The 25,259-nt window shown below is 38.4% G+C and overlaps 2 protein-coding genes across 2 annotated transcripts in view; one reads left to right on the top strand and one right to left on the bottom strand.

The window, feature by feature from the left end:
* Positions 1-674: 674 nt before the first annotated feature.
* Positions 675-3,880, top strand: LOC144657255 (large ribosomal subunit protein uL29m-like). Its single transcript, XM_078517575.1, has 6 exons — positions 675-779; positions 875-984; positions 1,154-1,214; positions 2,194-2,290; positions 2,738-2,782; positions 3,357-3,880. Exons 1-6 carry the CDS (start codon positions 709-711, stop codon positions 3,519-3,521), a joined length of 549 nt encoding a protein of 182 aa, XP_078373701.1. The 5' UTR covers positions 675-708; the 3' UTR covers positions 3,522-3,880.
* Positions 3,881-4,095: 215 nt separating this feature from the next.
* LOC144657243 (uncharacterized) overlaps positions 4,096-25,259 on the bottom strand; it is a 29,462-nt gene continuing 8,298 nt past the window's right edge. The window contains exons 6-17 of the mRNA XM_078517556.1: positions 23,209-23,304; positions 22,562-22,641; positions 22,359-22,429; positions 20,746-20,880; positions 9,622-9,915; positions 8,605-8,951; positions 7,703-7,913; positions 6,822-7,063; positions 6,146-6,277; positions 5,563-5,649; positions 5,312-5,395; positions 4,096-4,588 (exon numbers count right to left, since the gene is read on the bottom strand). Of these exons, the coding sequence (XP_078373682.1) occupies positions 4,454-4,588; positions 5,312-5,395; positions 5,563-5,649; positions 6,146-6,277; positions 6,822-7,063; positions 7,703-7,913; positions 8,605-8,951; positions 9,622-9,915; positions 20,746-20,880; positions 22,359-22,429; positions 22,562-22,641; positions 23,209-23,304 (1,914 nt within the window). The 3' untranslated portion in view covers positions 4,096-4,453. The remainder of the gene's footprint in view (positions 4,589-5,311; positions 5,396-5,562; positions 5,650-6,145; positions 6,278-6,821; positions 7,064-7,702; positions 7,914-8,604; positions 8,952-9,621; positions 9,916-20,745; positions 20,881-22,358; positions 22,430-22,561; positions 22,642-23,208; positions 23,305-25,259) is intronic.

Raw genomic sequence — 25,259 nt, 5'->3', positions numbered from 1 at the left:
GCGGCAAAACTAGCCAATAAAACTAAAAAATCCTGCGCTAGCCAAACGTTCGATGCTAATGACAGTTCGATGAACGGTGCATGTAATACATATGTATGGTATACAGTACAAACGGAAATGTCAAAGGCTACAATCTAAGAATATTCAACCTAGCAATGGCAGAAAAACAAGAATATTCAGCCTGGGCCGGAAAAAACAATATTCCGATAGAAAAAAAAGTATATGTTATGTGCGAAATGTCCCATGTTTCTTTTAATTACTCTTAGCCGCGTTATATATAGCAGAGAAACCAAGTGGTCTCCATTGAGAGAAAGAAAACAAAAACGCTGGAGTTTTTCTTGAATTTTCTCGTTAAAAGAGTCGAGGGTTTTAAAAACGAGAGAAAAAAACTAAACCAGATGGTCGACGCAGTAAAAATATTTAGCGATTTCTTGTCAGGGCTGATCAAACATTTATTTTGTAAAGAGAAAAATATATTGATAGATCGCCAAAGTAGAAGGCGAAAATGTTAATAAAAGGCATATGGATATATGTATCAACGGATAAATAATTCAACATGTGGAAACTTTTAAAAATAGCTAAACGCGCGCGTTTTTAGTTTTCTACGCGCGCGATCAGTCAACATTACAAGAAAGAGAGGAAAAATTGCCAGCAATATGTCAGCGGTAATAGGTTCTGCGCAGAAAAATGTATGCGTAAAAAAGCAAGATGGCGGTCGTTTTGCACAAACTTCGATGTTACGCATTTCGACCACTTATTTCAGCAGAATCACAGATCAGGTACAAGAATATTTGTCTCTGAGTCAATAAGACGTCTTGCTTGTTTTTTAAGCTATAAAAATTAATTCTTTTGGTGGCATTTTTTCCGCGTGCAGGTCTTGTATTCGCTGCCTGACGACGAGTCAAGTAAGTTGTGGTATGGAAGAGTTCTTTCCTCCAGGAGTTCTTGAGAAAGGAGAATTGGCTCCAGAAACTGTAAAAACAGGTACTTCTCTCCCCATAAGATGTGGTGATGTCTGTCTTATCACTGGCTGTTTATATCATGAGCTTAGTGAGAAGGCCGGAGGTGTTTGCTCGGGATATAATCTTGAGCGAAGTATTTTCCCATCCGAGCTAACTCAGCCAATGAGTCATTAATGATATGCTCTTCGTAGGTAGAAAATGGCGTGCAAATGAACTGAGGGGCAAAAGCAATGAAGATCTTCACAAACTATGGTAAGAAAACACTAGTTAAGAACTCTGCTCCCCCCATTATTGTTGTGATTTATAGTGACCAACTGTGTATAAGCCGCTCTGACCACTATAACATAGCACTAGTCTTGAATATTCTAAGGGCCTGTTTACAAGCAGGCGGGTAACCCTAGCATATAGGATTACCCTAGCACCTAGGGTTACCCTAGCGCTTCCACATTTTTTCTTTTTTTCATCGACGTGTTTACAAGGCACTAGGGTTACCCTAGCACCTAGGGTAACCCTAGCTGAGTGCTAGGGTTACCCTAGCTGCTAGGGTAACCCTAGCGCCTTGTAAACGCTCTGCTAGGGATAACTCGCCTACCCGGGACAACTTTATTTTGGCTCCAAAAAGATAAATATGTTTAAAAATACCGACAAAAACAGCGAATTGTGACCAAGAAACATCGTGTTCATTCACAATTTGTCGTACTTTTGCACTGGAACGGAATTATTTTCGAATAACAGTTTCTAACGACAAAATTTTACAAGGTTAACTGAAGGGAAACCGGTGTAAGTTGACCCGGGTAAGTAGGGTTACCCTACCTGCGAATTTTGCTTGTAAACCCGGGCTATCTTCTAACCCTCTTGCTAGGGTAACCCTAGCCCCTAGGGTTACCCTACCTGCTTGTAAACAGGCCCTAAGTCTTGCTCTTCTCATTAAGTCAGCTAAGATCTACATTTATGGCATAACGTCCTCTGAGTCTTTGTTATATACACTGTCGTGTAACATAGACTGTTCACAGTCTCTATTATTTTTTCAACACAAAAGAACAAGAGATAGATAGCGAATAGGAGTGCAAAGCACAAGGGAGTGGTGGTGAGGGGGCAAGCAAAGCAAGCAAAAGAAAAACTTTCTTGCACAGGTGGTGTCCAGTTCTCTTGGGATTCTTTTCCCATGTTCAACAGCTGATGAAAATAGAGAGCTGTTAACAGTCTAGATGTAACACAAGTTATCTTACAGGTATGTGCTGTTGAAGGAAAGGAACATGCTTAACACATTACGACACGAGGCAAAGAGACAGGGCGTGCCCATGCCTTCACCTCAAAGATGCTATAAGGTACATGTTACTGAAAGAAATTACTAGGTAATAGATATTAATCATTTTAAAAAAAAAAACAGTACATCAATGTTACTGTAAAATTCCGAAATAAGCCCTGAGCTGATAATTATTTGCTCAACATCTCTTTCAGGTGGGCCTTATTTTCAGGGATGGCTTATTTTTGAAAGGAAATTTACATTTCAAATATCGTTGGCTTTTTATGTAAGCAGGATACTGTGACTGAACTTTTTGATGCATTCAAGAATACCACATAGTAAAGCCCTCTAAACATACATGTAATCTATGAAACCAAAAACAAGCTCTCCAGTTGCTCTGATCATTCTCTGATAATGTAAATAGCACAAGTTGGATACTCTATACTAGCTGTTCTTTTGGGGATTTCAGTGTGTTGCCTCATTATTTTATTCACTAAGCTATATTTTGTTTCTCTAACTTTAAATTCAGGTTCAGAAGTCAATGGCTGCAATCAAACTGGTGCTCGCAGAACGGGTAAGTGCTATATGCTGCTAGAGAACATCACACAAAAATAGTGGCAGAGCTTAGTACAATCTGAGATTAAGCCTTGTGACCAATTAAAATTCACTATAAAGTTGATGGAATACCAGAACGGAACATCCCTTCCACTCTCAGTGTTGACACGTTTTAATCATACATGTTTGTAGTGGCAGAACATCCACATCCACTAGCAAAATCTATTGATTGAGAGGGAATGGCAGTCAGCAAGATACAGTCAACTCTCTCTTAATGGACACCTCTATAAGATGAACACCTCTTTAAGGCAGACACCTGATGTTGGTCTTGCCCTGCCGTTTTTCAGTCCTTTTACTGTAACTAAACTCCCTGTAAGACAGACACCTCCCTAAAACGGACAGTTGGAGCCAGACCTGATGGTGTCCATTTTTGGGAGAGTTGACTGTACTACATGTTAGCATCTCCTTCGCATGGAGTAAAGTCCCATGGCTCAATAGTATTTGTTCAAGATTGCAGCTCAATATTGGAATATAGGACTGAAGGAATAGGGCTTTCATAGGGCTCAAAATAATGGATTGTTTCTTCTTTCCAGGAAAGAGTATTGAAAGTCCTAGAACAAGAAGTATGGCCATTTGATGAAATACCTGAGGAACAACCACCAACAGCCTTAGATGAAGCAAAAGCAGAGTTCTCTAATAGAAAGAATGAATATCGAGATTTGGTTGCAATCTTGAATCAGAGGAATGAAGCCACATAAAAAAAACCTACTTAATTACTGCTTTTAACCCATCACCTTCAGAGAGAACAGCTCAAGTGTAAACCCAAATGGTAACATACTAGGGTTTCATCCAGAGACTAAAATAGAACACATTGTGTGGCTCAAAGCTTGACTCCCACAGTGAAAGGTGGTTCATCTTTGTGGAGTAGAGACTAACAGTTGATGTCTTGATAAAATGAACATGTTCGGACTACAAATCTATACATAAATGACAAACTCCTGCCAGTTATTCCATGACTAATGGTGATTTGTCAGAGGCTGCATCCAAATGTCTGTGTGTATGCTTCAAAATGGAATGATTTGTAAGAATTTCCTTTTAGATTGTGTGGCATGAAAGTGAAATCAATCTGCTTGAAATTTCCAGTGAAAGGAAATGCTTTTTTTTTCTGGAAAAGGTTTACTATAAACAACTGATATATCAATTCAAGGATCAATAAAAAGCTACTGATTTTCATAATTCAGTCTTGTTATACAGTCAGATCTTTGGGATAAACCTTTTATATTTATACCTACACCTAATACATGTAATTTTAGTTCAGAGAAATACACACAATTACCTAAAACCTTTATTCAAAAACTAACTTTTACTTTACAAAATTCAAACCTACAAATTATTTTCCTTTGTAATTTTAAAATACTGTATTACCGGTATTTCAAAAGCCAGATGAGTCATAAATAAATAATTTTCTTTACCTATTAATTTTACTGACAAGGATTTTTTCTAATAAATTAAATGTAGCTAGTCTGTGTATCTTGTAGAGCTATGCATCTTTACTGTGTATAGAACATTGTAGAAAATACTGTTTAGCTTTCTAGTATATTTATAATTTTACTTGCAAAAAAAACCTATAAAAATATCTGCCAGTCGCTAAAATGCATTATTTTGATAAACAACAATCCTCTGTTGCGTGCTACCACGGTGAGTCAAATTCCAGAACAGGTGCAGTTATTGTTCTCGCAGATTGCAGTTTTCTCTTTCTGATACACTTGGGGCATTTTCTTTCAGCAATACAAGCCTTGTGATAGAGAGCCTTGCATTTCCCACACTGAAATTTTCAGAGGAACAAATTCAGTTAACAATGAGGGTGATTCCATTTAGCTGTCTAACATGATACAGCATAAAAACAATGATTTAATACAATCATGAGAGTAATCTAGTATACTTAATTTGAAGATAGGCTATTCAGCTCCAATGTTGGTATATATATCCAGGGGGACACTGCATTTACATGTTACATCACAAAAGACACACATACAGTTTTAAAGATTACAGGTACCGGTATGGTTTAATAATTATGTTATTATAATTGCAGTTTTCAGTGAAATGGGAACTCAAATTCAAAATCCAACTAACCATTGCGTTTTCCTCTGCCATCAATCATAATTATGGCAATCGCCAACAAACCATGAAAAACGGAAACAAACAAAATGGATCAAAATCTACCAATCACAACTGACAGAAGTGGTCTTTTGACCTGGTTGAAGTGAACTTCTGTTTCCCGAGAGGTCCGCTAAGATGATTGATGGCAGCAAAGAGCATAAACCGTTGGTAGAGGATTAAATTTCAGAGTTTGCATTTCACTGAAAACTGCAATATTTTTTTTAACCTGAAGCAAAATCAAAACAACTCCAGACGTATCGAAAGTAACTTATCATATAAAGGGACCAATACTTTGGTCTGTATGTACAGGATGATACACGCAGGTCAATAGTGTAAGTGCATCTGATCATTACGCACGGTAGTCATAATGATGTTAAAAAGCTCTTACTTGAGTAGTAGTTTTAACCTCAAATGGGTAGATGATCTTGGGATTATTACAAATTTCACAGAAGAATCCTTTTTGGCAACAAAGCTGAAAGAAGAAGAAAAAGCTGAAATCACATAATTATTTAAAAGTTTTTAATCTGTGGCCAACATCCCTGAAGATTACAGGTATTAGCAACTAGGCAGAATTATTGCTAGTCCTTCTGGATACATTAGTGTAGCAGCTCAAGACCATGACTCATGTTATTTGCTCACCTTACACTTGTAGACATGTTTTGTACAATGTGCAATTATTTTTTTGAGATGATGAGCCAACTGTCCTGACTGTACTTGAATTAAATCCTGAAATAAGAAAACATACATTTTATTATTATTATTATTATTATTATTATTATTATTATTATTATTATTATTATTATTATTATTATTTTTTATTATTTTAATCCAAGGTAATCAAGATATTTACTGCACAATAGAGTTTTGTTTTAAAAGACTTACAAATAAAGTAATTGCCCAAGAACAAATCACAACAACATTAACCCAGCCAGTAGCTAGTGCTCAATTCCAGTGAGACCACTTGATCCAGATTTCAACACATTAATGCCACTGCCCCCCTCCTTAGTCTGTCCACAGAAATTTCTTTCTTTAGTTAGTTATAGTGAATGACTGCACCCTTGTGTTCCCGCTCATTCAAACCCCTAGTCGTTTACATGTATATTCATTTTTTCTGCCTGCGACCTGTAGGTAAAAACTGACAGTAATATTTTTAAAATAACTCTCCCTTGAAATAAATTAATAACCAATTTTGAACAACAAAACCTGAAGCTTGCAAACTAACCAGCAAAGAATATTGATGAATGTCATCCCAGAGATATTCCCGCGGCCATATTCTTCTCCTGACATCCTCTGCTATTGGATCTTTACATGTAAATAGAAAACCTTTTAAATGCTGCAACTGCGACCTCAGCACCTGAGAATAGAGCAAACATGAAATATCACCAGTGAGAGATACCGATCATTTAAAATAATAAGTAAAATAATAATAATTGATGATGATGATATATTAATAATATTAGTCATTTTTATTTATTTCCTGAAGAAAATTTGAAGAAATACATAACCTGCTAAAAGGTTACACAAGTCTAAAAGCCCTTGTGTCTTGAAACTGGATTCTTGACTCTTAGAAATTACAAGGATCAAGTCTTGAATCTTAACAAATTAATTTTAGAGTCAAGAAACAAAGAGCTTGTCACTTGATTACATGTACCTCTTGAGAAACAAATCAGAAATTAAAACAGTCCACACTCAGGAGTGTGGTACAGCAACCTTTAACACTGATTTCTCGAACCCTCAGTCTCTTGAAACTCCCAATTTCTCGAACTGATTTCTTTTCCCTTGGATAGCACTTCTCTGTAATTTTACCCTGATTTCTCAACGCAATTTTCGTCTCCCCTTGAGGTTCTAGTAATCAGGATTCTACTGTTTATAAGTAAAAGTTGGAATTCTGTGCTAACCTTCACTTCATGCAATTCCTTGATAACATTGTAAAGTGTAGGATTTGTTTCGTCAATATTAAACAATGGTTCCTCTTCAATGTGAAGCAGAAACAGCTTGCAGTGTTTAGAAACTTGATGTTTGCGCAGATCCCAATTGTGGATGACTCTTCCAGGAATTACATGTTCATCATTTTCATGACATTCAAAACAATAGTAGCATGCATCATATGTACAAACTTTGAATTCTCCATAAATCATTCCTATATGAAAAAAAAATCAGAACTTAGAAACAGTAACAGTATTAATTTTTTAATAGTCCTCTCCCTGTATTCGTGGGAGGCGCAGCGACCTTGAACAGTCTGGGTTCAAGCCCGGGGTCACTGTGTTGTGTTGTTGGGCAATTCGCTTTACTCTCATGGTGCCTCTCTCCACCCAGATGTATCGGTGAAATAATGCTGGGGGTACCCTGCAATGGACTAGCATCCCATCCAGGGGGGAGTAGAAATATTCCTAGCCCCTCGATGCTACAGAAACTGGGATAAGCTCCTGCAGTATGGGCTGCTTGGCATGAGGCTTACCTTTTACCTCCCTCCCTGTATTCAGCCCCCCTCCAACCAACCATCAGCAATATTTATGCCACAAAACATGACCAAAAGGAACTTCACTATTTATAATAGTCGGAGAGCCAATTAACACAGTATGACTTTCTTGCAAGCAACAAACTTACGACAGGGCTACAACATGACTTAGAACCATTTACCTTTACCTTACCATGTCTGTCCTAAATAAGGATGATTTGTGTTGTAGTCATGGCATAAGCGTGTCGTATGTGATTGTCATAGACAAATTCGTACCATTCAATTTGCCCCTTACAACACTTTAAGCAAAATAGCACCAACCTATATTTCGCCCACATCCTCTACACTGGTAATTTTGGTTGTCCAAGCCTTTTTCAGTAGCTATCTCTGTTACTAATGACATCAGCTCTGCAGCACGTTCATCACCATGTGCAGAGTGAACTGAACCACTTCTTGGAAGAACTTCAAAGCCAGCAAACGCAGCTGTCATGGGTTCAGACTGCACCTCTGGCTGCTTCTTTGCTGGAGGAATCTAAATTAAAAAACAAATTTATACAGCACAACCTCAGCATACAGAACTCAACATTCCTCACTGACTTGCTGATTATCTAGACTTTTCTCTGTCTTAAGCTTCCCAAACAATTATTGTGGTATCTTTTATCTCATTTTTTTGATAATCAAAACTCCAATTATTCCCAAGTGACCCCATGTCTGAGATTTAACCAGAAAAATTTGATACTGGCAACATACCATAACTCTTACGCAAAGATCCACAATACCCGATTTCCTATATAGCGCGTGCCTGCAGGGAATCACAGTAGTTGTATTCATCAAACCACGTGCGAGACTTAGCATCGATGCACATTGCTGAGTCTCGCGCGTGGTTTGATGAATACAACTACCGTGATTCCCTGCAGGTGCGCGCTATAGAGGGAATCGGGTATTTGTCATTATTTGACAATTTTTGGTGTGCAAGAGACAATAAATACAAGACCCAACATAGCTACTGAGTGTACGGCATCGACTAAAGCGTAATTTAAAAAGCCTCAAGTTTTGAACACTAGGACAGTAATTCTCTTTCAGCGAATAAAATAATTGAATGTGTAACAAGATATGTCAGTTTACTGATCACTCCAGGCCTAAATGAAAATACTGGTAACTAAGGGTTACTTTTTATTTATAAAATGCATTTATTGATTCAAACATTCATACAATATTTCTACCTGCTGTGGTTGGGTAGGAACTGCACCATCAGCATAAACAGGGGCCTCAAATCTGTTAGGTCCCTGAACAGTGTAATCCTTTAACAGGGTCCCAAAACTTGGTACATTTTGTATCTTTGTGGGGGTCATAGGACTGAGTGGCTCCTGAGGACTCGGCAGAGGCCCCACTTGGTCTGTCTGTTCAATAGCAGTACCATCAACAGTATCTACTGCCTGTGTTTCAAATGCCGATGACCAGCCAATGGCCATACCCAGTTTGTTGCTACCCATCAGTGGAGTTGGACTGAGGGTATCACGTTCATTTCCTGAAGAGGAAGGATCCAATGCTACTGAGGATGATTCACCACCTACAGATGCATTCAGTAAGTAAATAATAAAATTGTTACAATCTTGGAAATTACTAGCTACTTGTAGCATGTTAAATGTAATGTGATGTAAAATAAAATCTGTGTTTTAGCCACTTATACCTTTTTCATCAAAATTTAGGTTTAATTGACCTAAGTTTGTTTTGTGTGTTTAACAATATGACTATTAAAGTATGAGTGTTTTAATCTCAAATAATTTTTTTAGTCTGAGGTACAGTAAAATGGCTTCAGTACAGAATGAACATACACGCTTGCCCCTTTTAAAAGAATTTAAAATAAGTTACTTTTATAACATAATTTAAACAAAAAAGACATAAAACAGACTATTAGATCAGACATAATAATATCAAACACAAGAGACAGTGTTTCATAATAATATCCAAACACTGAGTTCAAATGGCGATGGAGTATTAAAATAAATTAAAAATTAAAAATTTTTTGATTAAAATATTCGGGGTGTTTGGATAGCTGATGAAACACTGTCTCGAGTGTTTGATACGTCTTCTCAATTGAAATGAAATACTACCAGTAAACAGAGTAACAAAATTGTAAAAATCCTTCATGGTCACGATTTTCTGTGTTTTAACTTGATGAATTATTAATGCGATTGAGAAAGGTATTTCTCAACCAAGATAAAAACCTTGTAACTAACCTTGTCCATCTGCCTCCTCTTCAGCTGAAGGCATATCTTCTGAACTATCTCTGCTATCTGCTTCCTCTGTCGTTCTTGTAGCCACAGTTTGCTGTTCTAGGCTAAGTGCTCTTCGTTTTAATTCTGTACTGTTCTCAATGCTGCATCCAGCAAGTTCTGCCACTTCTGCATCACTGGAATTTAAGGAACTAGATGTTTGATGTGCCATGGACCTAACTCCTGCTGCATGGGGGCTCGCTGATGAAGGGGCTGGGATGCCAACTGGAATTGTTGAAGGTCCATGGCCATGTGTACCTGGGAAGGAACCAATTTTTTAAAGCAACCAGATGTACAGTGTAGTCTAATTTTTTAATTACTGTAATTGATTAAAGCAATGTTTACATGAGCAATTTTAATGTGACAAATTTTGTGTGACAAATAATTTTATCATGTAGATGACACAACTGCAATCATTTGTCAGTAGTTCAAAGTTTAGTGAGCCATTAATAACCTTGGACAGCAGAGATACACACAGAGATACATGACGGTACACGAGCGCCCAGTGGGAGATGAGATATTTCCCTTTGTTGTAAGGGATTTTAATATGGTTGATTTGATTGGCTAGATTTAAATTTTCTTTGTTAAAAATCTAGCCAGTTAAATCATGTGTCCCCATAGCCACTTGTTTCTTGTGCCCCAGGCTCAGGCGGCTAAGAGGGGCAAGTGGCTCTGGGGATGAAAATGAAACATACACTGTAACTGAAACCCTACTTCCTGTCTGGGGACTAGAGATCAGACTGTAAGTCAAAAATATCTTTCCCAAGAACACAGCAGTGACGCTTGAACCCAAAGCTATATCTGACCCTACACATGCAGAGATTAAAGATTGAAAATAAACATTTTAATTCTGCTACACCCCTCATTCTATCCCCAGTCCTGGTTTATTAACAGTTAAGAATGCCGGTCTCTAAGAATCAGACAATTTCTCGATTTCTCGGCAAGAGGATGGAACTTCGATTTCTTTCATACTTTTATGTTAGATAGGCTAGGGTATAACTTAAATCACTGTATAGTTCTTTCGATGGAATATCCTTTTACTTTAAAGAAAAATGCAGATAACGAAAATCCGTTAAAATCGTCATTTGAGGCGCTAAATTATTCATGATTTTTGCACGAGTTTGAGAGCCTCGCGTGCAAAAACAAATCACTCTACCGTCTTTTAAACACTCAAACCATAGTTAGCAATCTCTAAACATCTACTGAAATGATTTTGGGAAATATTGCGTCGTTCTTTGTAGACAAAATAATTTTATTTCGAAGGCATACAATTCACTGCCGTAAAAGTACTTGGTAAATAAAATTAATTTTCACCATGTGCGAAACCTTCAAATCGTTTAAGCTTCTGGTGGTTGAATGTTAGAAGAATGGTGTATAAATCCCTGTAAAAATTTCTCCGGGCAAATGATTAAAAGCGACGTGAGAGCTTTTCGAATTCGGTTAAATATGCAAATATTTGACCTTCGGCGGTCAACTTTGAAGTTACGGGTCAGAAATAATTTTTGTTCCATGCACAAGTCTTAACCCATTTAAGACCAAATTAAGCATATAAAAAAAAATATATTCAATTTTCTAACCTTTATCTGCTGTAAAAAGTAGGTCCGAAGGCCATTTTAGCATGATTATGGCTCTTATCATTCGTCGCATCTGAGCTTCGTTTCAAGTCTGCACCACGCCAACTGTCAACGTGCAACATACTCAGCGGTCTAAAACAAACGAATCTTTCATAAACTTTCGGCGCATATCGTCACCAATGCATCTTCATGGACGGCTTTGTCATTTGTTAAGTATTGCTTGGTTTATAGTCCACAAATAAAATACATCTGATCGCTGCTAAAATGGCACAATAATGTCGACGCTTATCTTTGCAGTGAAGTCACGTATCCGTTTGTTCGTCACGCAAGTCACGGGGATTTAGCAGGTTGTGGGGGGGGGGGGGGGTAGGGCTAAATTTGTCGTGAAAAGCTCGACTGAACGATCCTTTATTGTAAACTCGACTTAACGAATTCCTAGGTAAAATAAACGATACGCTTTGCTAAAGTTATAATAAAATACGTAAAAAAGAACTTCGGTATAACTAAACTTCGATTCCTAACAGTGATCCCATTTTTGTGTGTCTCTTAATTTACATTCGATATACAACCTTATCCTTATATCAAGGTTCAACTGTACATAATCTAGCCTTGGAACACAGGACTGATTTAAGAAAAAGAAAACGTGTATTAGAAGAGTTTCGACTTGCGTTATCTATTCTTTACTCTGAACCGAATTTATCACTGGTTACATGCTAACGCTTTTAATATTCTTAGTTACAAGAGCTTTTCGGGGCCTTATCAAAATTGTAGAACAAATACCACAGTTGAATAGCTTGTCCAAGGTTACAACAGCATGCCAATAATTGGTTAATCCACTAGGCATGGCTAGCTGACCATGGCTTATGTGCTAATTGCTGCTGGTAGGAGTTCAGTTCTCTACGGGTAGGTGGTGCGCCCAACAGAATACGGTGCTCTCTGTGACTAAAGGGATGAGCAAAATCAGCTCACCTTAAATAATAAATACAGTCGGAAATGTTAAAAAATGCGCTGTATAAAAAATGATGGGCAACACTTAAGGACTGGTATTTTTTACCTTTTTGGGGTGGGGGAAGCGCGTCAGAGGAGATTAATTAGTATAAAAGGAGCCCGTATTCTGCTATCCCTTTGAATAACAGTTATACCTTTAAACATATATAATAAATTAACTAATCATTATGGTGCAAACTGGAAACAGTGGTCTTGGCTCAAATTTTATACGCACTTCTATCCTCCACTTATTTTATTTTGAAAACAAATAAGTAGCGCACCCACCCAACAACCCCTCACGAAACATTTTCTGATCTTTTTCGTTGCTAAATAATCGCTGTTCGTGTTTAAAATCTGTCGACAGTTGCTATGCAAGGAGCTTCTTTTGAATATGCTGGAAAGTTCTATGTTTTCAATAGGCCTTTATGCTTGCAGAGTATAAAGACTGTAAGTCGTCAATTGTGATCGTCCGGGTGAGAGTAGTGCTGAGAAAAACTATTGTTAGTGACTGACGTTTTGACAACCTGAGCAGGAGCCATCTGAGAGTCAAGTGCGTGAAAGTGCCCTTGACTTTGAAGATGACTGCCGCATCAGTGACCAAAACAGTTCTTTTTAGACACGGGGGAGGGGGGGGAGGGGGGGGGCGGTGGGGGGCACTCCCATAAATTTCGAATAGGGTGTAAGGGTAAAGAAAGCGAACATTGATACCCCTTTTAAGGCCCAAACCCGAAAAATAACAATCTATTCAAGGGGAGGAACAGCGTTCCGTGCCGACACAAAAAACGGCGAAACGCACACGGCAAAACACAAATCTTTATAAAATCGCTTTATACTAATACTTGAACAATAAGTTCAGTTTAAAGATACCTTTTTTTCGTTTAGCTGGGCGTTTATTTTAGCTGATATATTTAGGTACCCTATCTAAGGATCACACCCAGAACACATTGCCAAAGGGAGTAAAAATGATACCCTACTTATGGACCAAAAACCTCAAAAAATATACCCTATCCCGGAGTTTTCGGCCCAACTCTCACCCGATCGATCACACTTTACGACCTGATACTGGGTTCAAACCATTTACTTCTTTCCTATATTAAGACTGTATAACGAAGTTTTCAAGAGCTGCCTTATAACACCAAATAGCTAGCTTCTGAAGTCATGTTAGAGTTAACTACTCAGATTTGCAGCTGCAGCTTTCTACTAAACTCGTCAAAAGTTCAATGTAGGGCTTCTTTCGTTTGATGCTAATTGATGATATGTCAAGTTGATAAAAATTACACATGTCCTGAAGCATCTGAACAGAAAACTTTGAAAGTTTAGAGCAAGCAACTATTTCGCAAATGTTATGCGTGTTGTAAATGATGGGATGTTGAATTGAAATTTCTGCCATGACTTCGCTACTCAAATCTTGTATTGTCTGTTCCTGGATTCTATCCATTTCCTCCTGGTATTCCTCCTCTTCGTCCTGACATTCAACAGCAGCAGCAACCGGTCTTTTTGCAGCAAGGCGTGAAAAGAAACTTGCAACTTGCTGTGATGTTAGAAAGCTTGAAGCTTCAAATTTACTGGAGCCGTCTGGGTTTCTGGCCTTTCTCATTGACTTCGATACATTAGAAGGATCAGCTTTTTGTCCAGTCCGTTCGCCGATTTGAAATATCTCTGTGAGGTATTGTTTCTGGCTTTCGGTCAGTCGGGTTCTTTTAGCACTGGCGGACAACGCCCAGCCCATTGGTAACGATGGACAGGAATCCAGCTGCAGAGGCTGTAGTGTTTCAGTATCTTCTACAGGATTTTCAGTAGTGGCAATGCCCTGTTCTAGCTTTGTTGCATAAGACAACATTGCCTTGTCAAAAAGCGTTTCATTCTCTAGTGCATAGCTGTGCTTTCCGACCTCAAGATGATGCTGAAGGGAAGAAAATCTCTGATAGGATTTTATGCATCCCTCTTCAGGACATGAAAATAGTTTATTGTGACACTCGCTGTCCTCGTCACTCTGTTCATCTGAGGCTTCAGCCACATCCAATGCCAACTGAACATCTTCCTGCTGTCTTTGGGATAGTTTTCTCCTAGATGTGATTGCGGTAAATTGAGCGTTTGGCATACTGGCCTCCTTTAATGTTTTTAGTACTGGTGTGGTATGGCTTTCCAGTAAATTCAACTGATTCCAAGGCAGGAATTTACCAGGGCCAACTCCACATGATCTCCAAACTCTCAGTCCATCTTTTTCGTATTCGATATTATTAATGAAGCTGACACCTTCCCATTTTACAGACACGGGCTTGGGAATATCTGGTGTATCACATACTGTAGCCCTCACGCCAGCAACACCACCAGAGGACTCAATGGCATCCTGCATTTGTTTCGCCGTCTCAACATCATGACCTGAGTTTAGATACATTCTCATGACTTTTAATTGACGCTGCTTTGCGGTCACACGACCCTTTGCCCCCTTGTGGGTCTGAAAAATCCAATCTGACACTAATGTCGTACTTGGAAGCTACCTGCTGAATTGCCAGTAATGTGGATGCACAGTGGTAGCACCCAGTGTTATCCTGCCTGAAGTGCACACGATTTACGTCAGGCATTGTTGCCTTCAGTTGCTTAATGACGTCATCAATGATACTCAAAACTGTAATGCTGTCTTGGTTACAGCTTTGAAGAATGTGTACAAATGTTAGCATTTGGGGTTGACCTTCAAACTTTCTCATGGCAGTGGTGATGTGCCATAAATTCCTCGTTTTCCAAACCAATCGGATTGGCTCTCGCGATATTTTCTTGGGAGGAATTTCATGGCCCAATCAAAGGTTAAAAGAACAGAGTGAGCATCTAAGTTCTTTAAGACATCCAGCCGCGCTTCATCTTGGTTGATTGAACGGAGCAAATGAGCTTTCCACGCTTCGATTCTCTTCTTAGCTAAAGAAACGACGTATTTCATCTCTTCTTTCTCATCACATGAGATATCAACATTTTCTAGGCAAGACTCAATTTCAGTGACAACATTCGAGAACAATTCGCACCGATCACATCTGAGATCGTGCTCGTGATCACAGGGGCTGACGTAATCGGGATCACCCCGATAACTGAGGGCATATGCCCTGCAATGATCTGGAACTCTAGAACTTGGTGATACATGTACCTGAAATCGAATTGTAACGGGCGGAAAATTTTCAGTTACATTTTTCTACAGCTAATCAAATCTGAATATGAAATCACAGGATAATATGAGTCATTTACAGCAGGAACTAACCCTAAAACGTAAAGTTCATGCATAAAAAGGTATTCCTCCATTGGTTTTTCGTTGTTACTACACCTTGAATGCATAATTTTTTAGCTGAGTGTAATTTTCTTTACAAGAAGCAGTTCTTATCTGTTGACTATGACGTAATATGACGTAAATAAGCGTCATAAAATCAATCTCTCACATTTTCTAAAGATGTGTTATTTAGATGAAAATTATCTTTTAAAAAGCCGGTATGCTAAACCAAAACATCTTTTAGGAGCTACGTAAAATAAATCAGCGAAACACATTAGTACAAGGAAGACTATCTAAAAAATCTTAATTTGTTGTATTGAACTTGTTGGCCTACCTTAAAGTCACCTTTGAGATACCGTTTTGACAGCTTTAGTTTCTCGCTTTGGTCTTTAGCCCATGAGAGCCCTTTACCATGGTTGTCACCTAGCTTGTCAACTACGGCTGCCAATTCGTCAAATGCCTTTGCGCCCTCTGCTGAGACATAGTCAAGTCCTTGCAAAGACTTGCGCACCGACGCAGAGCAAACTTTAAGTACCCTACAGAGAGTAGAGCGGCTCAAGGGATCGAAGCCGGTTTCATGGCAATAGTACTGATACTGTTGGACAATCTGCTCGGGAATCATGGTCCTCACGACATTTGGGATTTTAATCTCAATGTTCAAGGACAATTTCAAGGTTTTCTCCCCGAATGGCAAATCCTACATTACGTACGGACTGGTTATGAATGTCAAGAAGTGGTCAAGTTTTACTGGTGATACTCTCATCCTTGTGTTTTCAGCTGTAGGAACAGCGGAGCCTTTACCATGGAGTAAGATGTGGTGTCGCGCGATGTTGTATCTGTAACGGGTAAGATTAGGGATCCACGTTTTGATTAATTTAAAGCTGACCTTATCAGCCATGATCGACAGTATCTGTCTACGCGTGCTCCAATGACTCGCGTTTTGATAGCACTCGACAAGAACTCCCATCAACGTAGAATCGATGTCGCGTTCATCTTCTTTGGATGACTGCAAGGAGTTGAGCAAAATTTCTGCGCTTTGAGGTGCTATTTCCTCCAAAGCTGAAATGACAACCTGTCTCGCTTTGCGCTTGTGAAATCGTTTCGTTCGTTCTGCAGCTTCGTCCCAAGGCGTAATCATTGAATATCGGATTGGACTTATGTCTCTAGAAGCCAAAAATGAATTAAGTTTGTCTCTTGAAGTGCTGCGTGCTTCAAAGTCATCTCCAGATGGAGTTGCAAAACCTTCAGACGGTTGATAGATACTTGATGGTGTTTCGACATTCGAACTCACACTTTGTGGTGTCTGAGATACTGGACTTACAACAGCGGGGTTAAAGGTTACCTCGTCATCATCATCCTATGGACAGAAAAAAAAGTCCAAACATTATTGTCTTCTGAATTAGGATCAAAACTCAGTATCTGATGACATATTCAGGACATAGAGAATAAAGAATCTTCCGAATAGATTCATTATATTCGAGAATATCCAGCCAATGATTGCCGAAACTTGGTTGGTAAACAGTTATATTCGCTATAAGCTATACCTTCGTCAGACCTTAGCACGACCAACTGCAAACTGCCACAAGTTTGAAGGACATTATAACTTAAGTGAAAAATCGCAAACATAGCAAAGCATGCCGGTGATGTAGTATAGACTGTTTGTATCTGGGGTGTTGCTTTCGAAAAAATTTTCTCGGCCCTTTGTTGCTATAAGAATAAGGGAGGGGGAGAGGCGGGTCCCCAGGGCCCCTTCCCTAGATCCACCACGGTTGATATACTGGCTTTTGATGTTATCATATTCACACTCTAAACCGCCATGAGACTGGTAAAGCCAAGGTAATGCGATAGGATTTCGCCTCACCGTACAATTTTCATAGGTTTCGATTGCATCAAAAAAGTGGATTTCATGCATTTCAAGGCGTGTCTGACTGTCATTTGTGGCATTTTATTGACCGGGCGGGGCCTGGGTCCAGTAAATAATCTGCGTAACAGGTCAAAGCTCGAACTTGAGTCGTCGGCGCTAAACGGAGAAATACAACGGGATGGCTTTAGTTTACTGTTTATTTTATCGTGAATGGACTTCTTTTTAATGTAATTCAACTGGTTTGGTTTATGTCATTCAACATTCAGTACAAAATAAATATTTGAATGCGTAAGTAGGAATTCATCCTGCCAGGCATGTGGTTTAAAGCAAGAGATGACGCGGTGAAGAAAATTCATGTCACGCACACTCCGTGACTCACGCAAACACGACCTGTGTGTTTCCCAAGTGAGTGCTTTTTCCGGGGGGGGGGACTCCTATATGAAACGGACGGGGATGCTCGTCGGAAAATTTGAAAAGAACCCCTAAAAGAGACCAATCTGGGTGTGGCTCAAGCTTTTCGTGACCCCTAAAAGATACCAAAAAACTAAGAATAGAATTTATATTTGTATATTTCTTTGTGTAAAACCCTAAACGAGACCATAATGGCTTAAAATATTGGCATATATTGGCGTTTTGCCCAGAACACCCTAAGCGAGACCAAAAATCCGAAATTTACACCCGTAAGCGAGGCGACGAGCATCCGCGTCACTTTCATATTCGAGTCCCCCCCCCCCCCGGGGTGCTTTTCTAAAGATTTTTTACTGTGTGGTGCCGTGTCTAGCCAAAGAATTGATAGAAGTGGTCAAATAAACGTTAAACGCCCGCTTATAATTTGCTTGAGGTTTCTTGTTCTCCTTCAAGTCACGTGAAGTGTCGTATACTCACCAACGTCATTCTTTTCATCTGATCACTGATGTTGGAATCATTTCTCATTTCTGAAACTGGATCCGAATGATCATGCCCTGTAGTAGCGGTAACATCTTTCAACCTCTCCCTACATTTCCTACATACACCTAAACGGAGAAGGAACACCATAAGGTTTGTTCTGATAATCTTTCTTAATGACATAATGAAAATTAAAACTTACCTGATCCAACTTGCACAAACGAACCAGTCTTGAGTAGGATGACTTCCGACTCCTTTTTACCCAGCCCTCGTTCACCTTTTGGCCACGCTCCTTTTACCTTCCCATGCTGCGAAATTTCCTCCGGGACCCTGCATCTTGAACTGGAGCCTCTACTCCATCCTATTCCAAGTTTCGATCGGTGGTTTGGACATATCGTCATGGAGCTCAAGCTTTTGCTCTTTGTAAACTTAGCTGCTCGACATAAGATAAGATCAATCTCATTTTCAGGTCCGGTAAATTTATACTGGGACTTGTGACTGCTGATGTCCTTCTCACACGACAGCAGAAGAACGATTTCCCTGTGACGCTTTCGATCTTTAGAATCAAAACCACAAACACCACCAACAAGGGCCTTAAAAGAACAACAACCTTCCATTTCCAGTGAAATAAACTGAACTTTGAAAAATTGTTTATGTGCTACCAAAACAAACAGACGGCGCCAATAACTAGCACGACCAAGGTTTTGTTTACTTAGGAAGCCACTAAATTAAATTTGGCGATTTTTTCACACGCCGAATTGCCTTAGCAATTTGCTTATCTTTTTAGCATGATATTTTTTTAACTGAGTTGTTTTAACATGTTTTAATTTCTTTTGCACTTCAAATTAGTAATTGTTAAATTTAGGCATCATGAATTCAACAGTATGTTCAAAACGGCACCCCAAGAAGTACTTTGTTACAGGTTGACGAATGACCACCTGAAGCCACAGGTCACCCAGATTTACCGTAGGGCGAAAAAAAAAATGGTGATGCAATGTTTTTATTAAGTTGCCACTCGATCACGAAATAAAAAATCAAAACTTTTCATTACTTCTATCATTAACCATTTATACAGGAAATGCGATATTTGGTTAGGTATCTTTGTGAAAAAAAAATAAAACTTTGCAAACCAACCAACCAAGAACCCCCGGCCCCCACCCCTTCACCCAAAAAAAAAAACCATAGACGCGAGTTTTTCTCTTCGTTTTCAGTTCTACAGTAAAAAGGGAAATAACTACCTAAAAATCTACCTGTTTTGTAAAGTTTTATATCCCCCTCCCACCCCAGCATTACAACCAAGCCCGCACGAGCAACCGAATTCGCGAACAGTTGCATTACACTGTACCAAAAGCTTATCACCTGACAGTACGTGTGCTTTATCTTGTCTGCTTTAAGATATCACTGTTGTTGTTGCTGGCTGGAGTACGTACTTGTCATAAAGTGTTAAATCAATCATTTCCGCATATTCAACCTTTTCCACACCCACCCACCACCCCCTAAAAAAATGTATATGACACAGTATTGCGTGACCAACAGACGGCTCAGTGCAAGATGGGACTGTAAGCGCCGACATCATGCCGTTTAGCGATCAGATGTAATTTTTTTGTGTACTATTAACGAAGCAATACTAACAAACGGCTATGTCGTCGAAGAAGATGCAGTGGTGATGAAATACGCCGAAAGTTGATCAAAGATTGGATTTCAACCACTAAATATGTTGACAGTTGGCACAGTGAATACGACAACAAACGAAGCTCAAATTGCTACGAATGACTAGAGCCGGAATCGTGCTTAAGTGGCCTTCGGACCTGCTTTTTACAGCAGATTAAGGTTAGAACATTTCATAATGTTTTTGTGTGTGATTGTTTTGACCCAAAATGGGTTAAGACTTGTGCACGGATTGAAATATTTATGTCATTCATTACTGACCCGTAACTTCAAAGTTGACCGCCGAAGGTCAAATATTTGCATATTTTACCGAATTCGAGAAGCTCTCACGTCGCTCTTAATCATTTGCCCGGAGAAATTTTTACAGGGATTTATACACCATTCTTCTAACATTCAACCACCAGAAGCTTAAACGTTTTAAAGGTTTCGCACATGGTGAAAATTAATTTTATTTACCAAGTACTTTTACTTCAGTGAATTGTATGCCTTCAAAATTAAATTATTTTGTTTACAAAGAACAACGCAATATTTCCCAAAATCATTTCAGTAGATGTTTAGAGATTGCTAACTATGGTTTGAGTGTTTTAAAAGCGGTAGAGTGATTTATTTTTGCACGCGAGGCCCTCAAACTCGTGCAATAATCATGAATAATTTAGCGCCTCAAATGACGATTTTAACGGATTTTCGTTATTTGCATTTTTCTTTAAAGTAAAAGGATATTCCATCGAAAGAACTATACAGTGATTTAAGTTTTACCCTAGCCTACCTAACTTTAAAGTATGAAAGAAATCGAAGTTCCATCCTCTTGCCAGGAAATGTTGGATTCTTAGCGACCGGCATTCTTAATTACAACTTACCTGTGTAGACTGGTGCCAGCGAGTGAGGAGCCACTTTTGGAAACTGCCAAATGCCGCAGAGAGCCAATGTTTCACCAGACCAGGAGTTTAGACCAGGTGTGTTATAATTAAAGTCAAATTTGAATTCACCAAGGCCTGGCAATAAAACAATGCTAAATTAATTCTCTTTAAAGAAGAAAAGAAAAACCTTAAGTTAAGTTTGTTTTTAATTATTTGTATTGAAATAAACTCACATGTACTTTAAATTTTCTGGTGTCATTTTTTCGACGTTTTTGCTTGTTTACAAGCTAAAAACGTAGAATAGGGGTTATGTGGCCAAAATTTGGAACCACATATTTGTAAACTCTCAAGGGACTTTTTTAATTTCTCAAGGGACTGTTTTAATTTCTCAAGGGATTACTTTCCGCTGTGGGTGATCACTTGCGATCTCATGGAAAAAACGTGACTTGTCACATTTACAAACGTTATATAACATTTTTAAAAGTGACATGTCAGCTTTCTTATCTCAACGCACGTGTGTCTGAAAGGCGATCTATAAAAAGCGTCGCACAAACAATGGATTGCGTAACTAAAACACGAATAAATAATCACTAGCACTTACATCGTTTAAAAATTACAAACGTCAAAAATAAACCATACCAAAAAACTCGCTCTTTTCAAAGATATTATTGAAGTTAAAACAAATGCAAGAGATGGGGGCTTCTTTTAGCTTAGGAGCGGTTAAAAATTAGGCCAAATTTGGTCGCTACATGCAAGCGCAACTCTATTTCGTCATCAGCCTAGGTCGTTAGGGACGTGACCTCGCGTTGACAGGGAATGACAGCAATGTTGCATGAATCGGCTTTACAACATGCGATCGTATCTACACAGTTCGAGTGGAATTTCAGTCAAAGACAGCAAAATTGTTTCGTATTTCATCTTCAAATATAATTCGAAAGCATTCACTGTATATATGGCTTTTGTTTAATCCTGGGTCTTGATATCCGACCCTCGCAGAGCCTAGACAAAACGCAGCTTGAGTGTAACGATTTGTTTACGCCGCAATTATATGCGCAATGTTTTCTCCGACAGTAGTAGGAAATATCCGTATTTTTTTCGTGGAGCAATCGTAACGATACGGCCTTGAACACATTGAACAGCGGTCTACCTATAACAATTCAAATATGGCGTCGCAAAAACAAAGCGTCAAACGCATATTTTGCTGTTTCATTTGCTAATTTCGCTGCCGTAATTGACTGCCTCGAAAGGTCCTTGCAATTTTAAAGTATAGAATTGTCAGATCTCGGTGAAATTTGCACTGTTTATTTGTGTAATGTTAAGGAATATGTGTATAAATACCCGGCGCGGACGAGCCATTTTTGACAAAATTATATGGCTGCATTTCCTCCGCGAAGATAGGAAATTGTTAAACTAAACTACAAAGAAACTGTAATGATAAGTTCGAAGAACAATGCACAGGATAAACCTTCGACTCATACTTCATGCAAAAACGTAGATATCTCGAAGAGACTTTGATTTTGGCATGCAAGTGGTTTGAATTTTCTCTGCTGTTTATTTTGTCTGTGCTACATGTGGTTGACATGCATATTATTCATTTGAATAAAATCACTAACCTTGCAAGAAAGTTTTCATTATTGATGGTAGTTCCGAATCCAGCATAAATGATGAACCTTTATATGATTCTCTGCAAAATCAAAGCATTGCTAGAGCTACATGTAGATTTCTGTGACAGTTAACATTCCCAAGTGTTGACTCTTCTTGCAAAGAAAAAAAACTACATAATAGTACAAACATTAAGAACATTGATCAAACTTACAATAGCTTATTCTTGTCCATCAAAAGTGCATCAAGATAACTTTCCATCAAGCCATCATTTAAAGCAAGACGAACCCATGCCTGAAGGTAATTATTAACAATATTATTAATACACAGCCATCTTCTCCATTGTACAGTAAAGGGGGCAATAAAACCTATAGTTTATTCCTGCTTTGTGATGACCTTTATTATTCAAGATTATTCATTTCATCTTGCATCATAATTATAATGGAGCCAAAACCAATTGTGGAATTGCACGCATTTTAGGCATCCTACTGATGAACGGTTACGGCAATTAGATAAAATTATTTTCTTGAAGGAGCACCATTACGTTCATGGTCTGTCCCTTTAGAATTGGGAGAAAGCAAACTAGCACTCTGCACATATTACATGTACATGTACACATTACATCTCCTGTAAGCATGTAAATCATGCATAAAGCTATCGCTACATATTACTTCATGATGCAGTTCTAGTAATTAAAGATGATAATCTGTCATTGCAAAGAAGTGAATTCTGGCATTGCTAATAATTAGTGATGATCAATATTAAATTCATGTGGAAAGGGGGTAATAAGTTACTGCCAGCTATTATTTTACAACAAAATTATTACTCAGACATTTATATAATAATTTTGTCTGTACTCACCCGACATCTCCCTACATTGGTGTGGATTTGTGAAAGGTGCTCTAGCTCATTCAAAACATCCTTGTGAGTGAAATTTGTGATCAGGGACCAAAATGACTGCAAAACAATGTTAAATATTAACAGGGTTCAATTTGTTTTCGGACTCCCAAAATGTTTTCGGACTCCAAATTTTTGTGGTTATTAAACAAGTAATCAGTCTTTTTTGCTTAATAAACAAGTTTGACTAATGAAAGTTGCTTATTAAACAAAAAAGACCCTATTTTTTAATTGATAGACAAAAAAGGTGGTATTTTTTGTTTATTACACAAAATTGTTTTGCTTATTAAACAAAAAACCCGCGCGCTTTTTGCTTATTAAACAAAAGTTTCACAACATTTTGTGCACACGAAAATCTTTACCTTCGGCCGCCATTACATACAAAAATATTGAGAGGAAAAACATCGCTACGGATGAATCATTATTTTAAAAACATATATATTAGAAGTCTGTACTGCTAAATCATTCCACTGAGGGAAAACAAAGGCATGACTTCCCTTTTAGGAAGAATATTTTCCAAAAGTTTGACTACGCAGCGCGATCGATCGGCTGCGTTCAACGAGCTGCTTGTTGGATGCTCAAGTTTTAAATCGGAAACGAGCCCTCTTCATTTTATTAATTACAAAATAAAAACATCAAGAGATTTCTAAAAGCAGAAAGAATCGGGGATTTGAACGAAGATGGCCTGTTTGTCGTCGAGTTTGTTGGTGATATTAGATCTATTTTATAAACGACGAAATGAACAACTTTCTAGCGATGTGTTTTACGCCGGTCATGAAATTTGCACTTTGCAGCGTAATGTGGGAAAAATAAGGCTCAACTCCGTGCAAAACCTCGGCAGCAATGGATAAATCATTGTTAAATGAAAAACTTTTAACAGAAGACTTGTCTGCTGCATCCTATTTAAGCGACCTTTCTTTTTCGGGAAGAATATTTTCCAAAAGTTTGACTACGCGGCGCGATCGATCGGCTGCGTTCAACGAGTTGCTTGTTGGATGCTCAAGTTTTAAATCGAAAATGAGCCATCTTCATTTGATGAAGTACAAAATTAAAACGTCAGATATTTCTAAGAGCAGAAAGAATCGGGGATTTGAATAAAGATGTCCTGTTCGTCGAAATATGTAGTCGAGTAAGTCGGTGATAAGATCTATTTTCTAAACGACGAAATGAACAACTTTCTAGCGATGTGTTTTACGCGGTCATGAAATTTGTACTTTGCGGCGTTATCTGCGAAAAATTAGGCTCAACTCCGTGCAAAACCTCGGCAGCAATGGATAAATCATTGTGAAATGAAAAACTTTTAACAGAAGACTTGTCTGCTGCATCCTATTTAAGCGACCTTTCTTTTTCTGGAAGAATATTTTCCATGCATTAAACGTTGTGCGATTTCGCGGCGAGCGATCGGCGATTCCGGAACGAGCTGCAAAGCCGAAAGTTTTTAAGCGATTCCTAGCAAATAAGGAGCTTTTTGAAGGCAGCAAGAGCAGAAGATTTAAATAAACACAGCCCTATAAATATAAAGTCGTAGTATTAAATATGCAGTCGAGATAGCCGGTGATAAAATCTATTTTTAGACACGTTGACAAAATAAACAGCAGAGCTAGCTGTCATGTTCAAACGATTCACCCGGCAGACAGGGAAAATTACCACGGTCAGAAAAAAAATTCTTTTCGCGTCAACTTTCAAAATTTGTGCTGAATTCCCGTGCAAAAGCTCGAAAGGACTTAAAATTCCTAGGTTCATTAAAATTAAGCGGAGTTTTCATTCAAGAACTGTATGTATGAAGCGTAAACAATGTCTAGCTAACGATTACTTTCACCACGGACTTTTTTTACAACAGACTTGAAATGCCAGCTTATGTTTTGAATATCAAGCAAGAATAGCGCCTTTTGTTTATTAATTAAAAAAAGGTATAGGTTTTAGTTATCAAACAAAAGTGCCACAACATTTTACGGATTACCCATTTTACGAACTTCATGCAGTCACGAGTACGGTGAAATCGATCTTGCAAAAGA

Source organism: Oculina patagonica, chromosome 6 (assembly GCF_052425735.1).
Source record: "Oculina patagonica isolate OP01 chromosome 6, crgOcupat, whole genome shotgun sequence".
NCBI classification, from domain to species: Eukaryota; Metazoa; Cnidaria; class Anthozoa; order Scleractinia; family Oculinidae; genus Oculina; species Oculina patagonica.
The sequence above is the reverse complement of the archived record's forward strand: the minus strand, read 5'-3'. Positions and strand labels throughout refer to the sequence as shown.

Coding starts and splice junctions, on each gene's coding strand:
- LOC144657255 (XM_078517575.1), top strand. CDS start 709: ATGGCGGTCGTTTTGCACAAACTTCGATGTTACGCATTTCGACCACTT. Junction 780..874: donor TCAGCAGAATCACAGATCAG/GTACAAGAATAT, acceptor TTCCGCGTGCAG/GTCTTGTATTCGCTGCCTGA. Junction 1,215..2,193: donor GAAGATCTTCACAAACTATG/GTAAGAAAACAC, acceptor GTTATCTTACAG/GTATGTGCTGTTGAAGGAAA.